Genomic DNA, 23289 nt, shown 5'->3' with positions numbered 1-23289 from the left:
ACCCAAAACACCAAACCCTAAACCCTAAACCCTAAACTCTAAATCGGACTAAATTTTACTTCACAAAACATGAAAAAAAAACGTTCATATTCTTCACGAACAATATTATCTTGAATGTTATTTTTTTCGATCGTTTTTCCGCCTAAATAATAACATTCATCACGAAGTGTCTCTTCTAAATGTTCATATTTTTGTGTGATCTTAATGCCGGAAAAAAAAATTTCAAAAAAAACGAAAAAAAAAAAATTTGCTTCCCCCCGCTTCCCCCCGATTGGTTACTTCCCCATTGATCCTGCCCCTATATATATATATATATATATATATATATATATATATATATATATATATATATATATATATATATATATATATAGTGGTAGGATCAAGAGTGAAGTAATCATTCGGGGGAAGCAAAAACTTTTTTTTTTTTCATTTTTTGAAAAAACTTTGTTCACGAACATTATAAATGAGATGAAAATATGAACATTTAGTAGAGACACTTTGTGATAAATGTTTTTATTTTGGCGGGAAAACGCTCGAAGAAGTAATATATAACAATTATCGTGTTTTTCGAGCGTATTTTGAGGTTTAGCTATTGGGGTTTAGATATTAGGGTTTAGATATTAGGGTTTATAGGGTTTAGATATTAGGGTTTAGAAATTTAGGGTTTAAGGTTTAGATTTAGGGTTTAAATTTAGGATTTAGATTGAGTTTTTAACACGAACGGTTTAGAGTTTAGGGTTTAGGGTTTAGGGTTTGGTGTTTTGGGTTTATGGAATAAACCCAAAACACCAAACCCTAAACCCTTAACTCTAAATCGGGCTAAATTTTACTTCACAAAACATGAAGAAAAAAAAAAACGTTCATATTCTTCACAAACAATATTATCTTGAATGTTATTTTTGTCGATCGTTTTCCCGCCTAAATAATAACATTCATCACGAAGTGTCTCTTCTAAATGTTCATATTTTCGTGTGATCTTGATGCCAAAAAAAAAAATTCAAAAAAAATGAAAAAAAAAATTTACTTCCACCGCTTCCCCCCGATTGGTTACTTCCCCATTGATCCTGCCCCTATATATATATATATATATATATATATATATATATATATATATATATATATAGGGGTGAGTTCATATGAGAACTAAGATTTTTGTGAGAGCCAAAAGAACCAGTTTATAACCGTTAGATGGATTAGATTAAAGGCTCAGATTTATTGTAGTATTTAATAATTAAATTATGTTTAAAATTAGGGGATGATTCTCATACACACTTTTTTGATCCTCACACACCAATTGAGTATTATTTGAAGAGTAAAAGGTTAAAATAGGTGTGTGGAGATAAAAAAGTGAGAGTGAGAATCATCCCCTTAAAATTAACACGGAAAAGGGTATTTATGGAATTAAAAAAAAGACGCCACATTATATTATATCAGTGTTTAAAAGGAACATAACCGAATGTGCAGTTGAGAATTATCGGGTAAACGGTTTCAACTTCAAAATCGACCATGAATAAACTGCCACAATTGACTGGAGTGATACTAAAATCCCTTGTTTGTAGCCTAAATACCCTTTTGCAATTGAATGTTTTTGAAAAAATAACAACTGCATCGGAAGAACTCTAGGAGTCTAGGGTTCCTAAATCTAAGTTCTAACATTTCTACAAGCAATCTACAAGAAATCAAGGTACGAATATGTTAATTTGTTAATTTTAAGTTATCAATTTTGTAATCCGACTGGTTTTTGTTGTTCACTTTTTGTTTTGGTACAGAGATTAGGTCATGAGTGCTGAAGAGGGAAACTCAAAAAACCAACAAAATGTTGCAGGTGTGTTAAATTGTTCATATATAATTAATATTTTCTTTGCTGTTAGATTGTTATAATTTAGAACATATGTTAACATTAGTTGACTGAAATTGTTCAGTAGATGAATTAAGAACATGAGTTAGGTTTGTAAAATTTTGGGTGTTTTGTTTGTCAGAAAATAAAGATTTAGTAATTATAAAATGTTTATGATGATGGTGAAATTTTTGTTACGAAACTTGAGATTGGGTGATGTTCACAAACATATTGTTGGTAAGTTAAAAATTTGATTCATATATTCAAATGTATCATGAGCAGTTGTTCATGTTTTTATTGTTAATGTGTTAATTTGCTGGGTACGAACATGTTCAAATTAGGTCGATTTATTTGGTCATGGTAGTTCAAATGTTAACATGTGGTTACTGAACTTGTTAGTTAGTTGAAGTAGGGGCATTTGTTCACATGGTATGTTCTGATATTATTTTTTTTTTAAGAACATTTGTTATGTAATTTTTTTTAATATTTTTAGGAAATATGAAACGGACTTTGATGTTACCAACAAATTCAATAGATAAGGTGTATTAGTGTGTGATTCAATTTATCTTATGTATGGAACATGTTAACATGTGTGGTATGCGTATGTTACTGTGGTATGTACATGTTTTGTATGTGTATGCACATGTGCATATAGGGTGGTAATATTATGTAATTGTAAGTGAGTTGCTATTGTGCAGCATTTTGAACATGTGCTACAGTTGGGTTAAATAAATGATTTAAGTTGTTAACATTTGGTCAGCTGTGTTAAACAAGCAGGGTGTATGGGTGTTTTTTTTTTTAAAAAAAAAAAACTCGACTTGGTTATTAACAACAAAATCAATAGTTTAGGTCCATATATGTATTTCAATTAATTATACGTGTAAATTGGAACATTTGCGTGTGTTATGAATGCATGAGTTCAAAATGGTGTTAATAATTTGTTAACTTTGTGTGTAACGAAGACGTTTGAATATTTTGGTTACAGTTGTTAATGATAGTTGATTAGTTGACTTTGGATGTTGAATATATGTACACGTGATTGAAGAAAGCATGGTAAATTCGGTTAACACTTGATTATATTTTATTTATTGTACATGTTCATATGTGTACTGTTTTCTGTTCATATAGTTTAATTTTTTTTCCTTGGAATCGGTAGTTCAATTGTTAACATGTGTAGACAAAACGTGGCTGTATGTTGTAGTCTGAACAACAGTTAACTTGTTAAGATCGGTTATTATGTTTTTTTTAAAAAAAACATTTGATATGAATAATTTTTTTTTTTTAAAAGATGAAAAGGAATAGGATGTTAACAACAATCTAATTAGTTGTGGTGCGTAGCAGTGGTGGATTCGATTTATATGAGCTATGGTAAATGTTAACATGTTTGGGCTGCGTATGTTCACATTGGGAGTATTCAGTTGTTAACTTGGTTTGTAAATAAATGAGTTAATTTGTTAACATTTGGTTAGTTACTATTACAAAAACCAGGGGTATCAATTTTTTAATTTTCTTAACTTACTACTAGGTTGTTAACAACAAGGTCAGTAGTTGAGGTGCATACATGTATTTCAATTTATTTAAGGGTATATATGGAATGAATGAAGTCACTTTTATTATTCGTTTGTTAATTTGGGTGGTCAGAAGGCGCATAAACATTATGTTAACATCTGTTAATAAACGAATGTTAATGTTAACATATGAGTGTTATTATTGGTGAAAATGTTAAACATGTTATTTGGAATTTGTTTGTGTTAAGTAACATTTGATGTTAACTTGATAATATTGTTAACACCCAACAGTATGTTTTTTTGGTGTGTTATTAATATTCAAAATTTTTAATATTTTATTTATTTATAAGTTGCTGCTCAATGATAGCAACTGATGTTAATTTGTTAACATTGTTAGTAATTGTTTATTTGATAATTTGTATACATTGTTAACACCTGATGGTAATTTTGGAATAACCTAATATATAAGAAACTTATCTTTGGGATGAATAAAACTTGATCATGAATTCATGATTTCTTTTTAAGTGTATTTATAATAATTTTAATTTTCATATGTTAACACGTGTTTCTTAGAATAATTCTTGTGTTTTTTTCCCCAAATGTAGAAAACACTATTTGTCGAGTATTTTTTGGAGTCTATTGGACATGTAAAGGCAAATAGTATTGAGGAAGCTGATTTTGTGATCCCTCAATTGAGTTGGGGTACAAGGAAGAATTTTGTAGATTGTGAGGTATTTGTAATGCGCCACATAGAGACGTATGCAGGATAAGGTCCTTTTATACTCGGGACTTTAAGTTATAAAGGAAGAAATATGCTATAAAGTTACTCATGTCCAATGAAAACCAACAAAAGGATAAGGTCCTTTTATACTCGGGACTTTAAGCAAGGAGCTTTTAGTCGCTTGGGAGGGATTAGGGATATGTAAAGTTTATTTTTCTGCTTTGGTTTGCATAGGACTCGTTTTTTTTTTTTTTTTTTTTTTTTTTTTTTTTTTACTTTAATGTATTTTGACTTTGGTTATTTTGATTTATGCACATGTTTTTTGCTTGAACAATTGTAGGAAATTTCTGTTTTAATGAAAGCTTTTGTAGTTGTGCAAATGGAAATGTTAATTATAATAATAAAGCTAATTCGATCAATATCATATCACCCATTTTTCCGTAGGTTGTAAGTTATTAAATAGCAATGTGTGTTGTACTCAAAACTGGAACACTTAAGGTTCGCACTTGGATACAGAATAACATTAAGAAATTATAAGCACAAACAAGCACCAATATATAACACATTCTCTCAATATCAATTCTAAAAATATATATATATGTGATAACGCAACTTTGCTAATGAGTCTAATATAAACATACAGTTAAAAAAAGTCATACCTAAAATAAATAAAAAAATAAATAAAAACTTAGTTGAAATAGCATGAACAATTAAGCAGTAGTACAATCCAACATTTATATTAATAGTTCACGTACGTTGGCTTGCTTTTTAGTTTTTTTTTCATATTCTGCTCTTTCCGCTTCTGCTCTTGCAACTTCTGCTCTGTAAGCTTCATCGCTTGTGTTTTATCACAGTTGCGCGAATCGTGTTTATGTTGAAATTCGCCACATTTTTTGCACTCCCGAAATTGCCTTTTGCGTTTGTTGACATACTTTTCATCTTGACCAACCAATCCGCTTTCGGCGTGATCCTTTGTAAGTAAAACATCCCACACGAGCTTGTGTATCCTTTTCCTCAGATCAGTGTTCTTTAAGAGCTCTCCACATACCTTGGCATTAAAAACTTATCCATATGTCAAATATGAACAAAACGATACAATTACAACATAAATAAATAAACATTACATATTACCTAATAAGGTAATTTCTTCATGACATGCCACATGTACAATTTGTGTGCAGAGTCAGTCAACACATTTGCAATAGCTTCTTTCATGGCTGGGTCCTGGTCCGTAAGAACCAATTGAGGTTGAGTTGGGTGAGCTTTTAAGAAGGCCTTTAGCAACCATTCATAACTTTTAGTAGTTTCATGCTTAAGTAGACCACCACCAAACGTTACACACTTGTTGTGGTGATCCACTTCAGTAAATGGAACGAATACCATTTTGTACCTAATAATTCAGAGTGAATAAAAACATATTGTGTAAGTACAGCTTGTTAACGTAAATAGCAAACAATCAATAACTTTTTTGCTTGAAACATTATAGGAACAGTTTGAACGTCAAATCATAAGCACATTTTTTTACATTGATGTACATGAAGCTCTCTTTCTGCCAAACGCATTATGGTGGTACTCTTATAGTTTTTAACATAACGTATTACAAAAGTTCATGAATTGATGGACATTTAAACCTATATAGGCAAAGAAATCGAATCCACGCTAAATTCAACTCCATTGAATAAGCTAACGAGAATTTATAAATAATAGATACTTTATACATGTACGGGTATATGAGTCAATAAAAAAAATCTAGGTAAATCAACATGATAACATAGCACATGATAACGAGATAAAACAAAGCCATGACAAACATTGGGTTCTTATTACTGATATCATAGATCGTACAATTATGAGTCTTTATTGTTTCTGAAAATAAATAAACATATACGGAGTACTGTAGTTAACATATACAATAATTCTGAACTCATGAACTTTCAATATTTAACAACTAAACAAGTTAATAGAGAACAAATTAACTATATACCATCATACTCCTAATAAGGATGTGCATACAAACTAGTACACCTGAATTAGCATGTGCCTTCAAAAAATCAGTCTGCACACTAATTATCACCTGAATAAATTCGATAAGAGCCAACAATATCAGACAAAAACTAATTGAACATTTTTTTACAAATACAAATAATTCGAAACCAATTACCTTCAATTCGATTAGGACTCAGAAATTCATGAACAAGATTCGATGCTTCCAAATCCAGTGAGTCAAAAACGCCTGCTTCGTGTCCTTCTTCAACTATAATTTTGCGACTTTCAGATTGCAATTGAACCACGTTACCCATTTGTTATTACTCAGTAATACAAAATATAATAATGATAATTACCAATTGATAATTTAATCAATGGATGATGAGATGTTACAGAAGGAATTTGGTGAACTTTGATTATGATACGGAGGTTAATGGCGTCGCTAATCATAGTGAATAACAGCAACCCTACAATTGCGTTTGGTAACCGCTAAATGTATTTTCAATTTGAATTTTGCTCTGAACAATAAATACGAAAATATTATTTAATGTGTAATTTACATTTTTACCCTCCTGTATTTTGGTTCTTCAAGTTCTTCCTTTTTTCTTGATTCTCAATTGAACTTTTTTATATATATATATATATATATATATATACATATATATGAGTTGGTTCATGTACATTCAACCTTAAAATACATTAGGTACTATACCACTCATTTGATGCCATGTGTCCTCCTAAATTGAGGGAAAGGTTTGTAGATTAAAAGGGTAATATCGTAAAAATATACTCGTAATAGATTACTACTGAATCAAACAACTAAATTATTTATCTCTCACCATAATTATTTCTCTCTTACATATAAACTTCGTGTTGACCTGTTGTTTTTCACTCTCTCTTATTATTTATATCAGAAACTTTTTTTATGAAAAGCAAATAACAATATATTCAAATAAGAAATATTTATATGTTTACATATTTCTTTTGAAAAGGCAGCCGAAAATTATAAAAATTAATAACAATGGTACAAATTTACAAATGCATGCTGAGATCAGACATGCGTTCAAGAATGGCCCAATACTTTAATGGAATATTGCATTAGCCTAAACAAGGAGTTACAACTTTTACAGGCTTACAACATGCCACTAAAGTGCATCTAAAGCTTTTAGCCTATACTCATTTTGAATGATTAGTCTATGCTTAGATTTGTAGGCGTACTCATTTTCAACCATGAAGAAACCTTAGACCAAACCTCAAAACCTTAGACAATCTATTTACATATGCATGGGACATTTGGCCATGCATTTAATTAGAATATACACATATACATATAGATCATAACTACTCGAATAAAAACATATGGTCCATGCATATGTTAGAACACGATATGAAGCTACCAAGTCTTTTCAACTTAGCCCACACCGGTACACATAGAGGTTGTCAACAACTAATTTTAAAACTACCTACAATTTACGATGGTGTTGATGGCGGCGAATATCAATGATAAATGAAGCAAAACTATGACCATATTCGATTGGTGGAAACACTCTCAATTAGTCATCTATCCATCCAAATGAAATCGATGCTTCTTAGTGTATCATTTGGATATTCGGTGAATGTGTCATAATTTTATTATACATGTTAAGGTGCCATCTATAAAATTTTCGTTATTTTTGCCAAAAAAAAAAAATAATAATAAAAAAATAAAAAAATATATGCATCACTTAGTTTTAATTGTGCATCAACTAATAGTAACTATGCATCAATAGATTATCTATCTACAAATTCTTAATTGATGCATCATCTAGTTAACACTCCTAAAGTTTTTGAAAATATAACATCACTTATATATCATTAGCTGTTGCTATGTATGGATACATACAATAAAAAGAGTGAATAATAATCGGTGCATCAAGCGAGCAATTGTTGTGTATCATTGAAGAAATCACTATGCATCACGCGATTAAGAAACATTATTTATAGTAGTCAAATACAAACATCCAAGTTGTGCATCACTTGATCTACAGCATGCGATTAAGAAACATTATTTATAGTCAAATACAAACATGCAAGTTGTGCATCACTTGATTATCACAATAAGCACATTTAATGAAAATAAATTAAACTATAAATACTTACGAGTATAATCAATTGCATGCTTAGATTTTTTTCTAATTTTCTGGAAAGTTTTTTTTTTTTTTTTTTTAGAACATCGAATTTGGGATCACCCGAGGGGGACTTAACCACCTGTTGCGATCATCTCCCGTTTCGACTATGCCGATGCAGTGATATTAACCCGCCCCCTATCACTGCCCGGGAGGAAACCTTGAACCGATCCAAGGGCACGACCAAGTAAAACACCCCTCCCCTTTACCCCCCAACACAATGTGGGAAAGGTGACATGGGTGAATCCTTACATGACAGGGATAGAATTGCATTAATTGTTGCCCTGGAGTGGTGTCGAACTCCTGACCTCAAGTGTGTTAGAGGCAGGCCACTACCACTCAGGTACAACTGCAATCCTTCTAGAAAGAATTTATGGCAAATGTTATAAGGAAAATAAAGAAATAAAGTGTATCAATTCATTTGAACGACTGGCAATCTTATCCTAATATAAAATTACCATAAACTTTAAATTGATACATATCAAATGCCTTTAAATCTCAAGTCCAGTATAGCTTGTCAAATTATTTTAATTTTTGTCATATTTTATCTCTTTATTTAAACTTGAAACACATGACTAATTAAATTGTATTCAAAATTTTTCCCTAAAATTAAGGATGTTATACGGAATCAAAAAAATACAATTGTTTTTACTATTGTAACTGCCATTTAATAATAAAAATATTACAACAATGCCACTATTTTTAATATATTTAGATTGAAAAAATTAATGGCTAAGATTGCAACTTACCCCATGTATCTTAAGATTCTATGTATCCTAACCTAACCCTATATATATATATATATATATATATATATATATATATATATATATATATATATAGTGAAAGGATCCCTAGAGAACTAGGGTATGTAGAGAACCCATAGAACTCGTGTAAATTCAGTAAATCTGCTGCAGATTGACAAATTTTTTTTTTTTTTTGCAGTTTTTTTTTTTCTGTGCAGATTTTTTTTTTTTTTGCAGATTGAGTCAATCTGCGTGCAGATTGACGTTTTTTTCCAAAAAAAAAAAACAGTCAATCTGCACAGAAAAAAAATGAATCTGCAAAAAAAAAAAAAAAACTGCAAAAAAAGGTCAATCAGCACAAAAAAAGTCGGTCTGCACAGAAAAAGTCGATTTGCAAAAAAAAAAAAAAAAGGAAAAAAAAACGCAGATTGACTCAATCTGCATAAAAAAAACAAAAAAAAAGTCGATCTGTAAAAAAAAAAAAAAAATTGTCAATCTGCAGCAGATTTACTGAATCTACACGAGTTCCATGGGTTCTCTACTACCTTTGGTTCTCCATGGATCCTTACCCTATATATATATATACATATATATATATATATATATATATATATATATATATATATATATATATATATATATATATATATATATATATATATATATATATTAAACAAATGTTCGATTGTTCCATACGAATGGAACAAGAAAATTGTATAGTTATTGATAAAGAGTTGGGGGCAAGGTGTGAGACACTTTCATATGCCCAAAATTGTAATAAAACCATTGTTCCATTTATTCCTAATTGTTTCAGATCTTCTACGGCACAACACAAATTTCTGTACATATATGCAAGAACCGCACTCTGTTCCAACTTAAACGACCCTCTAGACTACGCTCAACAAGGGTATACACTCAGTTCAATGAGACATTAGTTGAGTTAGCGTAGGTAAACAAAACTAATAAACACCACCAAGTGAAGCTAGTAGGTTACAATCTAACTCTCTGTTGGTGAGCCTTGTCACTCTCTCTAAACAGGTCACCCAAAAGGTGGACCAAACTCGCAAATTTTAATATTTCTCTGTTTAAAATTCCGTGACTCAATATCAATTCCTAGTGTTTGTTGACAAAAATTAATCCATGTCACATCATCGTAATTACGGGTAGACTCCATAAAACTTGCACATAATTCGGAGACCACTAGTCACATCATCGTAATTACGGGTCACCATAAGTCGGAGACCACTAATCTATATTTACGAGTAGACTCTATAAAACATGCACATCTCGCGAAGTTATTGTGGCTTCATTAGTAGGAAAGTGAAATGTCTTTTTTTTAAAGGCAAGTGGTCGGTATCAAATACTCTCATTTGCCAGTAAGAAAATGAAATGTATGTGTCTCCGAGCGCTATCTTTCAAACGCTATCTTTCAACTAAGTTTGTTATTAAACCGTAATTTAACTTGCGATAATCAGTTCTAGAAACACCGCCTAAAACCGTTTGTGTGATGTGGTTTAAATACACAACGATCTGTAGCTTTGTTTGGAAGTGAATCAATGTGATCCCAAAGATCTCTCTTGCATCTTCTAAACAACAACACAAACTAAAAGGAGCTAGCAAACGAGAAAAAAAAACAGAAAAATACTCCACAAACAAAACGAAGCACTCCATATAATAGTGTAAATCAATAATGTAACAATCAATACTAAGGTTGACATCATGTTAAGAATCCATTTAACGTCCATACAAACCAAATTACAAGTTTAAACAATTTCCAAAACAAGAAAATAAAAATAACGAAAAAGAAGCAAACAATAATAACACAATAATTCAAGATCACAACATATTAAAAGCTTGATTACTAATCCAACCTTCATCATCAATATAAGACATGCTTGTTAATCTCCTTACTTCCTCTTTGTTCAGCCTTTTTGCCCATGGTACTCTTCCTGACATCCCAGATCCGGCCCCCCTACAATCATCCTCAGCAAACACCAAATCGTTCCTGCTTCAACGAACCGGAAATTATCGAATAAAAAGGGGGAAAGACAGCAAAAAAAAAAAAAAAAAAAGTGAGAGAGAGATCAAGAATATGATCATACATTGTGGTGCCAATAAAGTCCCCATCAAGCCATCCTTCAGGAACAACAATGTCTGATAAAGTCGAGTTATAAAACAGAACTCGAGCATGCCCACGCCATGGTCTTCCCAAATATGTCGTCCCATTTCCAATCACGTTACAATCTTTGAACACGAACCCATTGTTTTGACTAGGATCGTCTCTTGATTGCGCAGTTATAAACCCCGGTTGAGGACTCAAAAAGCCTGCTATTACCGACACAGTACACCTCTGAAAAAACATCAAATCACTTTTTACATAAATAATAAATAAACATGATAAATTGTCTGAAAATTCATCAAATTTAATCACAACTCTAATACATGTTTATCAAACCTTCAACTATTTAACTGTATTTATATACAATGACGTACATAATGTATATATGTAACTATTTAACATTAGATAACATGTCAGCAATATATATTTAATACATTACCTCGTATATAGATTGACCAGACCCCATGATGAAGTCAACTGCACCTCTTATAGAGCACAACTTAAAGTAATGTCTACCAGCAACATCCCATAAAGTATCTTGAACACCCATGAAACCGCAACGATAAAATGCTGATCTGTCACCGGAGATCTTTGCCGCCACAGCCGGCATTATGGGTTTGTTAATGTTCGTCAAAGGGTAGTTGTATGAATTCTGCATAAACACGTATAAAAGAAGGTAGTTAATTATCGCAACAATAACATATTTGTACATAAATAGTTCTTCTAGCAGTTTTCTTCTTGATTACTATGTACAAAAATTAATACCCTGCTTACAAAACAGATCACATGAATACTAGTAATAATGAAAGGGTGATGATCCATATACCATCCATACAGCACCAAATGTGTTTTAAAGCTTTGTACTGTGTAATATTTTGTATGACTAAAACGATTGTGTACGGATTGATTAAAAACGGAGATAAGGTAATAATTTGTACGTACGATGAAAGTGATGCTTTTGACTACGACATCATCAGCTTCAGAAATGAAGGTAGCGTCGGTTTCAATGGAGATATGTGAACTCCAAACAACGTATGTTTTTCTTTTACCGGCTCCTTTTAGATAAATCATTGGTTTATCGTTAGGAATTTTAACTTGTTCACTATCAAAAACAAAAGCAAAAATTAGTCCTGGTAACAAAAAAAATATCATACTAAAACTATCATATCATTGTAAGGGAAAAAAAAACAATGTTGGTGTATAAACATTAAATAAAAGTTTATAAAAGGAGTATGTGTGTATATACTTGTAGGTGCCAGCTTTAACATAAACACAAATCCATTGCATATTTTCAGGAGGAATAGCATTAATGGCAGACTGAATGGTTGTATAGTCTCCCTGACCCGATTGATCAACAACGATCGTTTGATAGTATTTTAACGATCGTTTGATCGTCGTTGATCTGGGGCAGCTACGATTATCAGACCATGGTTTTCTTTCAACACAAAAACCACGACCACCACCTTCTGATGTTCTTAAACATATGAACAGAATAAAAACAAGCACAAATCCTTTACAAAGTGCCATTTTGATCATGGGGTTAGAAAACTTCAACAGCATCTCTCTTTTTAAAGTTTTAGTTTGGACAAGAATTAGATTAGATGGCGATCAATTGTATGTTTAGTGATTGACAACTCAAACGTTTTTTTTTTTTTGTTAAGTGAATAATTAATGATCTTTACCATATTAAGGTGATTTTGTAGAGATGTGGTTCTTAAAATGAGAGACAAATGAAACGAATTTAACTCCTTATAAGTAACGTTTATATTTTATGTTACACCTCTATTGTTACTTACTTTTCTAATCGATTTTCCTTAATTAGCGAAATTTCATCCTACCATTTTATCCTAATAAATCCACCTGCTATTTTAGGATGATATGACACCGAGGTACAATTAAAATATAATTTAATATATTAAATATAAATAAAATATATAAGCATGATGTAATGATAAATGAAAATGAAGGTGTAACATAAATAAATATTTGGTATTTTGGTATATGTATAAAATTAAAATTACATATATATACACACGTTAAATAAAAATGAAGGTGTAACATTCATATTCATATATTCATATATAAACTTGATTTTAAAAAGACCAAATGTGTATATGTGAACGAATATATATAAGTTTTATTTTATATGAATGTGATTTATATACAAACTTATTGACATATATTTCTAGTCAAATCAAATACAAATACAATGATTTGATCGTTACTTTTAAAAGATCAAATGTGCATATGTAGAAATAGAAATGATTTGATGTAACAATTCAAAACGATTGAAAGAAAAAATTTATAAAATTGATCGACATATAAATTAGATTTGATGTTTTTTCAAACTTATATGCTTCTAACCTTAATTTAATTCCAATGTTCAGCTATGTTGAAATTTAATCACATAAAGGCCTTAAAATTTATAAATGGTCACAGCTATGTATCTATTCAAATAGGATTAAAGCTGCAAAAGGTTTCAAGTTTAATTCCCCGAAAAGAAACAAAAAAAAAACCTTTGTGGGGTACCGACTCTCGATCACTCTTAGCTGCTCCAAAACTAGTGAATAAATTGTCTTGTAAAGCGAGTTGAAATATAGGTAAATTGATTGTGTGCGACACTTGATTGAAATTTTAAGTGTACTAAATAGATAAAGTATATCCCAAACATTTTAGGGAAATTGAACAATTGCGTAGAGAGAGACAGATGACAATTTTTTTTTTACATAGTTGGCTGGTGATCCATGAAGACAGTGGGTGGAGGCCGGTAATGGAGTTCGCTACGTATTAAGCTGATATAGAAAAACACAAATCTTAAGATGACCACAAGAATGAAATTTGTCTTGTAAATTACATCAATCAATAAATACAAATTAAAAAACTGCACTTGAATCAGTTTTATGACGTTTTGGAATTCAACTACATGCGCCTTAAAATGTGATCAGACTAGAGCATAGTGTCTTTTAACTAATTCAACTACAAAGTAACAGTGTCGAGACAGAAAAGATAAACCCAAGCATTAAACATGACTTGCAGGCAGAAGTTGATAAATAAACCACAACTAGACATGATCATGTGGTGTATTCAAAGGGCTGGGGTGGTTGAGGCTCATCGTCCACAGCCATGGCTGCAGCAGACCCTGGTTGAGCAGTAGCGTTTGCACCTGCAGTCGTTGAGGTGGTTGATGAGGGTGCATCAGTCAGAGCCAACACTTCAGGATCATTTGGGCGGAGGTCTTTCAAGAGAACAAAACCAGATGTGGCTACTTTTACTGGAGCATATCTACTATCTTCCAAGAATTTGATATATTTCTCTTGTGCAGGGACCACTCTTGCAGGATTGGTCAAAATCTCAAAAGCTGGTTCAGGTTCCGCCTTCTTTTCCTTTTCACCAGCAGGACTATCAACCTGCCAGATATAATTAATACACCAAAAGTAGAGAGCTTAAAGCCAAGAGCTTCTAACTTTCTATTATAATATTTGAGCATTCCGCTTCCAAAGACATGACAATTTCAACCCACATAAATACAAATGGGTCGATATAGGTGAAAGTTTATCTTAAAATGGTCCAATAAACAAGTTTAACTGAAAAGAGTCAACAGTTTGAAAACAGCCCAACTGTCGAAAGTCCATTATTAGTGGATATAACCTCCTAAATCTGATTATTCTGGGATGTAGTAACATCATAGTTTACTTAACCATAGGTAACGTTATTTTATGTATTATATTTAGTGGATAGCAACCAAAAAATATAAAATAAAGAAATATTACCTGCATTGAATCAGCATCCTTTTCAACAGATGCTTTTCCTTTGGCAGTAGCAGAATCAGTTCCAGACAGTTTTTCAGCATTAGCCTTTTCAGCTTCTTTCTTGGTAGCTCTAGCCTTGGCTCTTGCTGACGTGGACAAAACCGCAGGTGGGAGTTTAACAGCTGATGTGGCGGTAGGCACAGTTGTTGGCTTAGGGTACTCAAACAATGATGGTTTGGCATGAGATAAAAATTCAAATTTTGGCACTTTTAGGTCATAGTTGAGCCCAATCAACGCTGTGGGGGAGAATGCCAAGCTAATGAAATAAATAAGTGGATACCAGTACCAAAACTGGCTAAAAACAGCAAGGCCAATGACTGCAGTCATTTTGTTATGTTTCGTTCTAGAAAGCAGCTTAATTGTAACATTTCTTCCTCCAGCATCAAGTATTCCGGAAGCCAAAATAGCACCCATTTTGCTCATTGTGTCTTCATGTTTATCCAAAATGATCTTTTCCAATTGACGTCTAATGTTTAAGAGCACACGAGAGGCAGGTAATGTCATGTTAGTGCATAAACAAAATGAAGCACTAAATAATAAAGATAGGTAATTTCAACTCATTTCGTTGTAAAAGAGAGTATCAGCTAGCATTTAACCCGTAAATCGTCAATCTTTAGTGCTTGAAATTACACAAGTTATACATACCATGTTTAGGACTGTAGATTTTTATTTAACAAGTAGAACTCATGCATATCTACCTGATACATCAATTTTTTTCAAAACAAATAAATGTAACACCAAAAAAATGTTTCAAGCCAAACCAACCAGTAACCCGCGTGACAGGCCTGTTTTGCCAACTTTATCAAATACAAAAATAACATTGCAGGCACATGTACGTTCAGAAAAAGAATACCTGAAGGTCCCAACACGAGAGTCAGCAGCTTCACTTGTTTGGATCATCACCATGGCCATTGCAATTAAAGAACCTTGACGAACAAAATCAACTACATCTGATGTCAGCGGTTCTAACAAGGATATGGCCTCACTTAGACCAGTACCAGCACAGGAAATGCCTACAGCCATGGCTGCCCCATAACGCACATGCGGGTTGTAGGACTCGGCCAACAGTGCAACGGTGCGTGGAGTCTGCATTAAATAACAATGAAGTCCATTAGGCAGCTTTTATGTACATCTAACTACCAAATTTTATGGCTATTACTGAATGAAGTTGAGAGAAATAGTATTAACCTGTTCAGGTTCAGAGTACAAGACAAATCCAAGAGACAACACAGCTGTCCTTCTAACATCATCACTCACATCTGATACAGCAAAATGTAGTAGTTTGCGAATTGCCTTGTTATTAGACGTTCCACTGTATGCCAATGCTATCGCATACATGCCACCATAACGTATAATAGGATCTTGATCGCGAGACATCTGTTCAATTAGAGTGTCGGCTTCTTCTTCTCTTCCATAAACTGTGAGGGCGATACCTAATGCTAACCCCCTGCAAACATAGAATGATGATGTTAACATTAGTGAATGATCAGATTATTTAGGTTGCTAAATGATGTTAACGCATATGTAATACCCGTTGAAGTAATACATACCCAGATTGGACTATAACTAGAAACTCACCTGATGATCTTTTCATGTTGTGTCTCATGAGCATACCCCAGCATCTCAGATGCTTTCTCACTTGCAGTTCCAACCATCAATAAACCCATGCTAATACCTGCAGCTTCACCTGCAACAGCACTGTCAGTGTACAGGACACTCTTTAGCTCATCGTGAATGTCTTCATCTGCAGTCCCTAAAGCAGCCAGGCCTAAACCTAAGCATGCACCATGCTGAACAACCTGCACCCACCAATATGAAGGTCAACAACTCTGATGTTCCAACCATACAGGTCAACAAATCTGATGCATTAAATATGCAGAAACTTTTAAATGTAAGATATAAGTACCTCGACGTTTGTACTGCGTAGACTATCACGTAAAAACTGTTTTATGCCTTCTCCATGGTTTGCATGAATTAAACCTAATGCATAGAGAGCACCACCTTCAGAATAAGGACTACCACCACCAGACCCAGTCTGAGGAAGATAAGGAGCCATCAGTGATCTTCCTTGTTGTAAGTGACCTCGGTGAATAACACCTAGTCCCGCTGTCGCACTAAACTTGGCCCAATTTGTGGCTCTGCTCAACCAGTCCTGAGATCATGAACGGTCAACAAGATAAAATAACTGGTGATAAAGTTAACTACCAGTAGATAAAAAAATGATTATGATGCATCAGTTAATAGCAAAATTACAAACATATGTACCAGATTCTCCCTTAGAAAGGTGTCAACTGTTGTTCCAGCATGCATAAGTGCGTTAGCGTATATTGTGGCACTATGGCAAACACTGTTTCTCATCTCTATCGATTGCTTTATTGTCTTAAGTATAAGTAAATCCGACCTATGTATACAACGTAATAAGTATCTTTCCACAATTAAGAAAAAAGGTCAGAGTAGATATAGAGGGCAATTTCACCTTATCCAGTTCTGGATTTGTATATTCCAAAATATATATTTAATGCATAAAACCATCTAAATCGATATAAAAATATATCTTTAGTAATCACATTTGACATGTCATCTGTTTTTAACATAGTGTTTTGAATTAACCCGATCCTACTTATTATAACCCAGACCTCCCACCCACCAATTTTCCACCTCTAGAATGAATGTATAAACACACCAAAAAGAATAAGCTCCTCACCTGTTGTGACTATATAAAAACTGAAGAGTCAACTGAATTGAAGTTTCCCCAGAAACAATTCCTTTTAATTTGGTCAGCCTCTCAGCATAGATAACTTCAGCAGGGTCTTCAGGCACAACGGATGTCGGTGCTTGGGTTTCATCGGCCATTTGAGTATCCTCTGAAGCAGATGGATTCCCGCTTTGAGCCGTGTCTGTCTCAGTGGCTGCTACTGGCTGTTCAGGTTTCAACTTAGGACTCGACAAACGATCTCTCACACTCAATAGAAAAGCTTGATGCTCATTCTCAATGAGATCGAATGAAATTTGAAATGCCATCATCGCATCATCGTTGTTTTCAGACCTTAGAAGTTTCTCAAGTATGCTTGCAACACCTTCTGGTTGATCAAGAAACATGAGGCACTGGCAAATGTTTAAGTAGTCTGGAGATGCCAGATCCTGATATACTTTGACAAGAAGAAGAAGTACCTATCCATATTCCACACAAGTCAGTCAAATATATACATCATATAGCAAGCACATAAGTAACCAATGATAATAAGCTAACAATCAAAGACCACCAACCTCACGACGATATTCTCTCCGGTTGACGAATGCATGAGATACATTCATGCAATATGCCAAAGTTGCGTGAACATTATCACTTTTTGTAATTGCTTCCTTAAGCTTATCCAACCTATGACATTCAATTGCCATTCCTATTGCTTGTTGATATTTCCCGTCGATAATACACCTAAACGAGCAAAAAGAGAAAGATAAACAAGACTGTTAAACACAAGCCAGATATCTACCATATTTAACAATCAGGGCTTAGCGAAAGTAGCGTTTGTTCCCTATATACAATTTTTTACCAAACAGAAAGATATGGAAAAATAATAATTTGATGAGATTATCATTAGCTTCCAGGTTTTGGAGGGAAAAAAGGATGACCTTTTGTAAACCAGCCAACCATATACTTTTGTTAATATCTATATCCGTCCAACAGATTTGCTCAGGGCTTCACAAACTATTAAAGATATGATTCTAAAAAATATGAGTAATACATACTTGTCGAGCATTCTTTCAACAATTGCTTCAAGCCTAGGGTCCACATCAGAAGATTCCTCTTTCGATTCTGCTGCCTTTGATTTCAGAGCTGCGTACTCATCAATAGCTTTAGCTGAGAAAAACATAAATAAAAAAAATTAGAGTCCAAAACCCACCAACAAAAGTGAACATCAGGCATTCTGCCTAACCAACACTTTTCAACAATCCACATCTGAGTTATTTAGTAACTACCATATATCAGGTCACAGCCAAATACGATATAGCCAAAGCAATCAAGAGCATTTTCATGACAGATTGCACTCATAAAGTGAGACTTACCAAGAAGAGTATGAACATAATCGGAGTCCTCAGAAACATCAAATAAATTGCCAGCTCCAAGGGCATACGATAACGAGTCATTAAGCTCAACCAAGTAATAGAAGACCTACAAGAGAGAAAACATGAGCTGTTTTTATACCAACAGAAACGGACATAAAAGCTCTCACGTGTAGAATAAAACCTAAATGAGAAAAGGCATTAGCTGTTTTCACATAATCCAAACAAGATAAACACACTCCCTGCAAACATGAATCATTCTATTGGTAGGTTCCTACTAACTCTATAACATACATGTGACGATCCAATCATTAAATAAGAATATAAAACCATTTAAGATTCAACAATTAGTTTCTTACAAAGAATAAGCCCTTAAGTAGAAGCAGTGGTTTAGTTTCTCTGAAGCAACGATCTAAAGTTATTGCAAATAAAGGTTTCCAAAATTTTATGATTAGCTTAGCTGGACTACTGACATTACTCTAGAAGCTTACTCACACCATCTTACCGACTGGTTGGCCTCGTTATTTTTTGGTCAAAGATTGCATTTAAAGTTTGCCTTGGTGAAAAATTCAAAGATCTACATTTTTGCTGGTTATTTCAATCGGTAACTATTAAAGCATAAGACTTCAAAATATATATAGGTTTACAGAGTAACAATGTCCTTCACATTTTCTTTATTAATCTCGGCTATTATTCCTTATAATTATCCCCGTCTACTTCACATGACTTTACAATACAAAAATGGTTATATAAATTCAAATGAACACAAGTAGATGTGTGTAAAATAAATATAGCACAAGTACACAGCTACATCAAGTATCACTTCATAACTGTAAACAGGAGCATTTACTAGAAGTGTTAAAATATAAGATAATTGTTAAAAAAAATTACAACAATACACCAGAAAAAACTGGGAAAAAGTCCAACCTTTGAAACAAGTAAAGCAGCCAACTGTCTTTGCTCAAATTGTTCGTCTTCATATAGACTCTCTCTGATAAACAAAAACAAGCATAAATACGTCAACAAAATCTTTTCAAAATCTATTGGGAATGCTTTCACTACCATAGAAGCTCAAAAGAAATACCGACACAGTAATTCACTTCTATTTGCAAAGTAAAGTAGATCAAATAAACAAGAAAAAAAAGTCACACAAAACAAATAAACCAAACAAAGTCAACTACTTAATTTCAAAGTTCTTTGAAGTGACTATACCAACTATTTTTCTAAACAAGGTATTTACAACGTTCTTTTCCTAACATCCAGCAAATCTTCAATTCTAAAAATAAGTCTGTATATGAAGCTTAAGCCCACATTATAATCACGATAGGTTTAATAGCTTTTCATACAAGTAGAAAAATATGTGAAAATGCCTTTGTCCTAAAGTAAGCAATATAGATAAGATAAAAAAAAAAAAAAAAAAAATAAAAAAAAAAAAAATCTCAAGTTCTTCTGATGAACTGGTACTAACAGCTTTTTAAACTAGGCGTTTGAAATGCTATTTTCTTAGCCTTCAGGCAAGTCCTTAATATTTGGATCAGTCGGCATACACAACTTAAGGGTCATCAATCGCACCAATTGAATTTATAACACCATACACAATACAATCAAAAACAAAACTAGCATATTATATTATAAAAAGTCTAAAAGAAAAATTATTAAGCACTTCCCTATCCTACATGAGCACTATACACAAATCAATAATTAGCAGTGAACAACAAAACTTGTTTATATAGCTCAACTCATAAACAAACCCTAACAATTATACCAAAAATACGTCTCCAAACGCAATCCTCTACCAATTAACATATATAGACCACTAAATCAAAACAAAACCCTAGCAAAATTAAAAGCGACAAAATATATACAATTAATTATAACAAGTGTAGTGATCATTACATAATCGGAACGCTAGTTGAAATCTCTGGCCAGAAGTGATGAACAAACGCATTGAGATTCGAGAGAGCGTGAAGTTTGAGTAACGGATGCGGTTCGTTAAGCATCGCTAACAGACCACCAGCGGAGCTCACCATAGTTGCAGCCATAGTTACGCCGTTGTATGTGTAGAGATATTATTAGATATTATTGAGGTTCAATTGTTGTTTTTGTGGATCAATTCAAAAGAATGGAGATTTGATTAGATCAGGGTTAGGGTTTTGGATACAGAAGAGTTTATGTAGTATTGGTTCGATTTCTTTGGGGAGAGGCAAGGTGTGTGTGTAATCTGATATGTATTTGACTATTTGTACATGTATTACCCTTTAACTTTTAACAAATATCATCCTTTGTGTATCTTTTGAAAAAAAAAAAAAAAAAAAAAAAAAAAAAAAAGAAAGAAAAAAATCAAATTTAAATTGACAATCAATTTGAATATTACCGTATAAGAGATCTACTTTGAATTGAGCTAGCCCTACACTGTGAACCAAACACAACCAACCGATACAAACAAATGTACATAAATAAACAAACAAAACTAAAACAAGTACGCCTAAAAGCCATCAAAAACATCTAAGGCCTCGTTTGGCTCGCGGAATTCCAAAGGAATTTGATGGAATTGGAATTGAATTCCTTAGACCGCTCCGTTTGATTGACATAATTTGGAAGGAATTATATTCCTTGAAATCTTGAGATTCCTTCATCTATGGAATGTTCATTCCTTCAAGATGTTGATGGATTTGAATTCCTTTCAACATTGATTTTTGGGGTCGCGACTCTAAAGCGCCTTTTTGGCGCTCATTTTTGAGGCACGTTTTCAGGGAGCTATTCGGCGCGCGGTTTTGGGGCGTGTTTTCAGGGAGCGTTTTTGACGCGCATTTTTGGGTCGCGTTTTCGGTCCGCATTTTCGGGTCGCGTTTTTATGCCGCGTTTCGAGTCGCGTTTTTGAGACGTTTTTTCGCGGATCGGCTCACTTTTTTGGTGCGCGTTTTCGTGTCGCGTTTTCAAAGTGTGTTTACGGGGCGCGTTTACGGCTCAAGTTTTCGTGAAGCGTTTTTGCAGGGCGCCGGGAAACGCGCGATTTCACGGGCGCCCGGAAACGCGCGCTTTCGCGGGGCGCCCGGAAACGCGCTTTCTCGGGGCGCCCGGAAACGCGCGCTTTCGCGGGCGCCCGCGAAAACGCGCGTTTCCGGGCGGCCCGCGAAAACCTGTGTTTCCGGGCGCCCCGCGAAAGCACGCGTTTTCGGGGGGCGCCCGGAAGCGCGCGTTTTCGGGCGCCCGCGAAATCGCGCATTTTCGGGGGGTGCCCGGAAACGCGCGTTTTCGGGGGGGAGCCCGAAAACGCGCGTTTTCGCGGGCCGCCCGGAAAAGCGCGTTTTCGCGGGCGCCCGGAAAAACGCGCGTTTTCGCGGGCCGCCCGGAAACGCCCGTTTTCGCGGGCCGCCCGGAAACGCCCGTTTTCGCGAGGCGCCCCGCAAAAGCGCGCGTTTTCGCGGGGCGCTCGGAAATGCGTGTTTTCGCAGCGCTCCCGGAAACGCGCGTTTCTTGATCCCCTGCTGAAACACGCGTTTTCGCAGGACGTCCAGAAATGCGGATTTTAGGATCCCCTGCAAAAATGCGCGTTTTCGACACACGTTCTCAAATCGCGAATCTAATTTTTTTTTTTTTTTTGGAAAAGTGAGTCTGGAAATGAACACAAAATTTAGAAACGTAATTCTTTTTATAACTTTTTAATTATTTTATAAATTGAAATTCAATTCTATTCCATGTAAAATAGAACACATTTTTCACATTCCATGGATTTTATCAATTCCAATTCCTTCGGATTTCAATTCCTTTGACACATTCCATTCCATCCAAAAAAATTCTACGAACCAAACGGGGCCTAAGCTTCATAATGAAGCAAATCCGATGGAATCACCCAAGTTACTGGCGTACGTCAACTCTTGTGTGCTCTATTGACCTATTAAAATGAAGTCGTAACCAACATCGAAACGAAAGAACTAAGAATAGAAACTTTGATTTTTGTAGCATGAATATAAATATACATATAACATAAAAGTAAACAGTAAGCTATAAATAATACATAAGCTAAACAAATTAGGGGATGATACTCACACACTTAATATTGATCCATACACACAGAATTGACTATTCTGTCATTACTTACAATAATAGAGGTTCAAGTCCCAAGATAAATTTAAGGTTATATTTGTAAGTTTTATGATAAAAAGTGTGTATGGATCAAAAACTGGTGTGTGAGTATCACCTCCCAAACAAATTGATTGAAATAAAAGAATGTATGTAGTAGAAGCACCTAAAACCAGAGAGGAAAGATGAAAGGGTTTGATTGTCTAAAAAATAAAATTGCTAAAATAGTCCTTATATTTTTTAGTTT

The 23289-nt window shown here is 33.8% G+C and overlaps 2 protein-coding genes and 1 long non-coding RNA gene across 3 annotated transcripts; 1 reads left to right on the top strand and 2 right to left on the bottom strand.

Annotated features, from left to right (window-relative positions):
- Window positions 1-1469: 1469 nt before the first annotated feature.
- Window positions 1470-4109, top strand: LOC139868918 (uncharacterized). The gene is made up of 3 exons (XR_011765997.1): window positions 1470-1687; window positions 1773-1828; window positions 3954-4109. It is a non-coding gene; the product is annotated as an uncharacterized lncRNA (long non-coding RNA).
- Window positions 4110-10802: 6693 nt separating this feature from the next.
- On the bottom strand, window positions 10803-12612 carry LOC139896522 (probable pectinesterase 29). Its single transcript, XM_071879168.1, has 5 exons — window positions 12332-12612; window positions 12028-12187; window positions 11525-11737; window positions 11069-11316; window positions 10803-10974 (listed from the first exon to the last, which is right to left on the bottom strand). Exons 1-5 carry the CDS (start codon window positions 12610-12612, stop codon window positions 10803-10805), a joined length of 1074 nt encoding a protein of 357 aa, XP_071735269.1.
- Window positions 12613-13905: 1293 nt separating this feature from the next.
- LOC139868913 (26S proteasome non-ATPase regulatory subunit 1 homolog A-like) lies at window positions 13906-21161 on the bottom strand. Its single transcript, XM_071857251.1, has 13 exons — window positions 20856-21161; window positions 19887-19950; window positions 18963-19068; window positions 18645-18756; window positions 18162-18330; window positions 17599-18065; window positions 17160-17295; window positions 16801-17046; window positions 16473-16693; window positions 16083-16341; window positions 15748-15980; window positions 14856-15360; window positions 13906-14492 (listed from the first exon to the last, which is right to left on the bottom strand). Exons 1-13 carry the CDS (start codon window positions 20999-21001, stop codon window positions 14157-14159), a joined length of 3000 nt encoding a protein of 999 aa, XP_071713352.1. The 5' UTR covers window positions 21002-21161; the 3' UTR covers window positions 13906-14156.
- Between the last annotated feature and the right edge of the window lie 2128 nt (window positions 21162-23289).

This window comes from Rutidosis leptorrhynchoides, chromosome 1 (genome assembly GCF_046630445.1).
Source record: "Rutidosis leptorrhynchoides isolate AG116_Rl617_1_P2 chromosome 1, CSIRO_AGI_Rlap_v1, whole genome shotgun sequence".
In the NCBI taxonomy this organism is placed as follows: Eukaryota; Viridiplantae; Streptophyta; class Magnoliopsida; order Asterales; family Asteraceae; genus Rutidosis; species Rutidosis leptorrhynchoides.
Note: the sequence above shows the minus strand (reverse complement) of the source record. Positions and strands in the feature narration are given on the sequence as shown.

Excerpts from the sequence above, each read along its gene's own strand:
- LOC139896522 (XM_071879168.1), bottom strand. The coding sequence starts at position 12,612 with ATGGCACTTTGTAAAGGATTTGTGCTTGTTTTTATTCTGTTCATATGT. Across the intron at positions 11,738-12,027 it reads TCAAAAGCATCACTTTCATC|AATTCATACAACTACCCTTT; the intron begins GTACGTACAAAT and ends GTGTTTATGCAG. Across the intron at positions 10,975-11,068 it reads GACTTTATTGGCACCACAAT|CAGGAACGATTTGGTGTTTG; the intron begins GTATGATCATAT and ends GGTTCGTTGAAG.
- LOC139868913 (XM_071857251.1), bottom strand. The coding sequence starts at position 21,001 with ATGGCTGCAACTATGGTGAGCTCCGCTGGTGGTCTGTTAGCGATGCTT. Across the intron at positions 17,047-17,159 it reads CCTTTCTAAGGGAGAATCTG|GACTGGTTGAGCAGAGCCAC; the intron begins GTACATATGTTT and ends TCATGATCTCAG. Across the intron at positions 16,342-16,472 it reads CAACATGAAAAGATCATCAG|GGGGTTAGCATTAGGTATCG; the intron begins GTGAGTTTCTAG and ends CTATGTTTGCAG.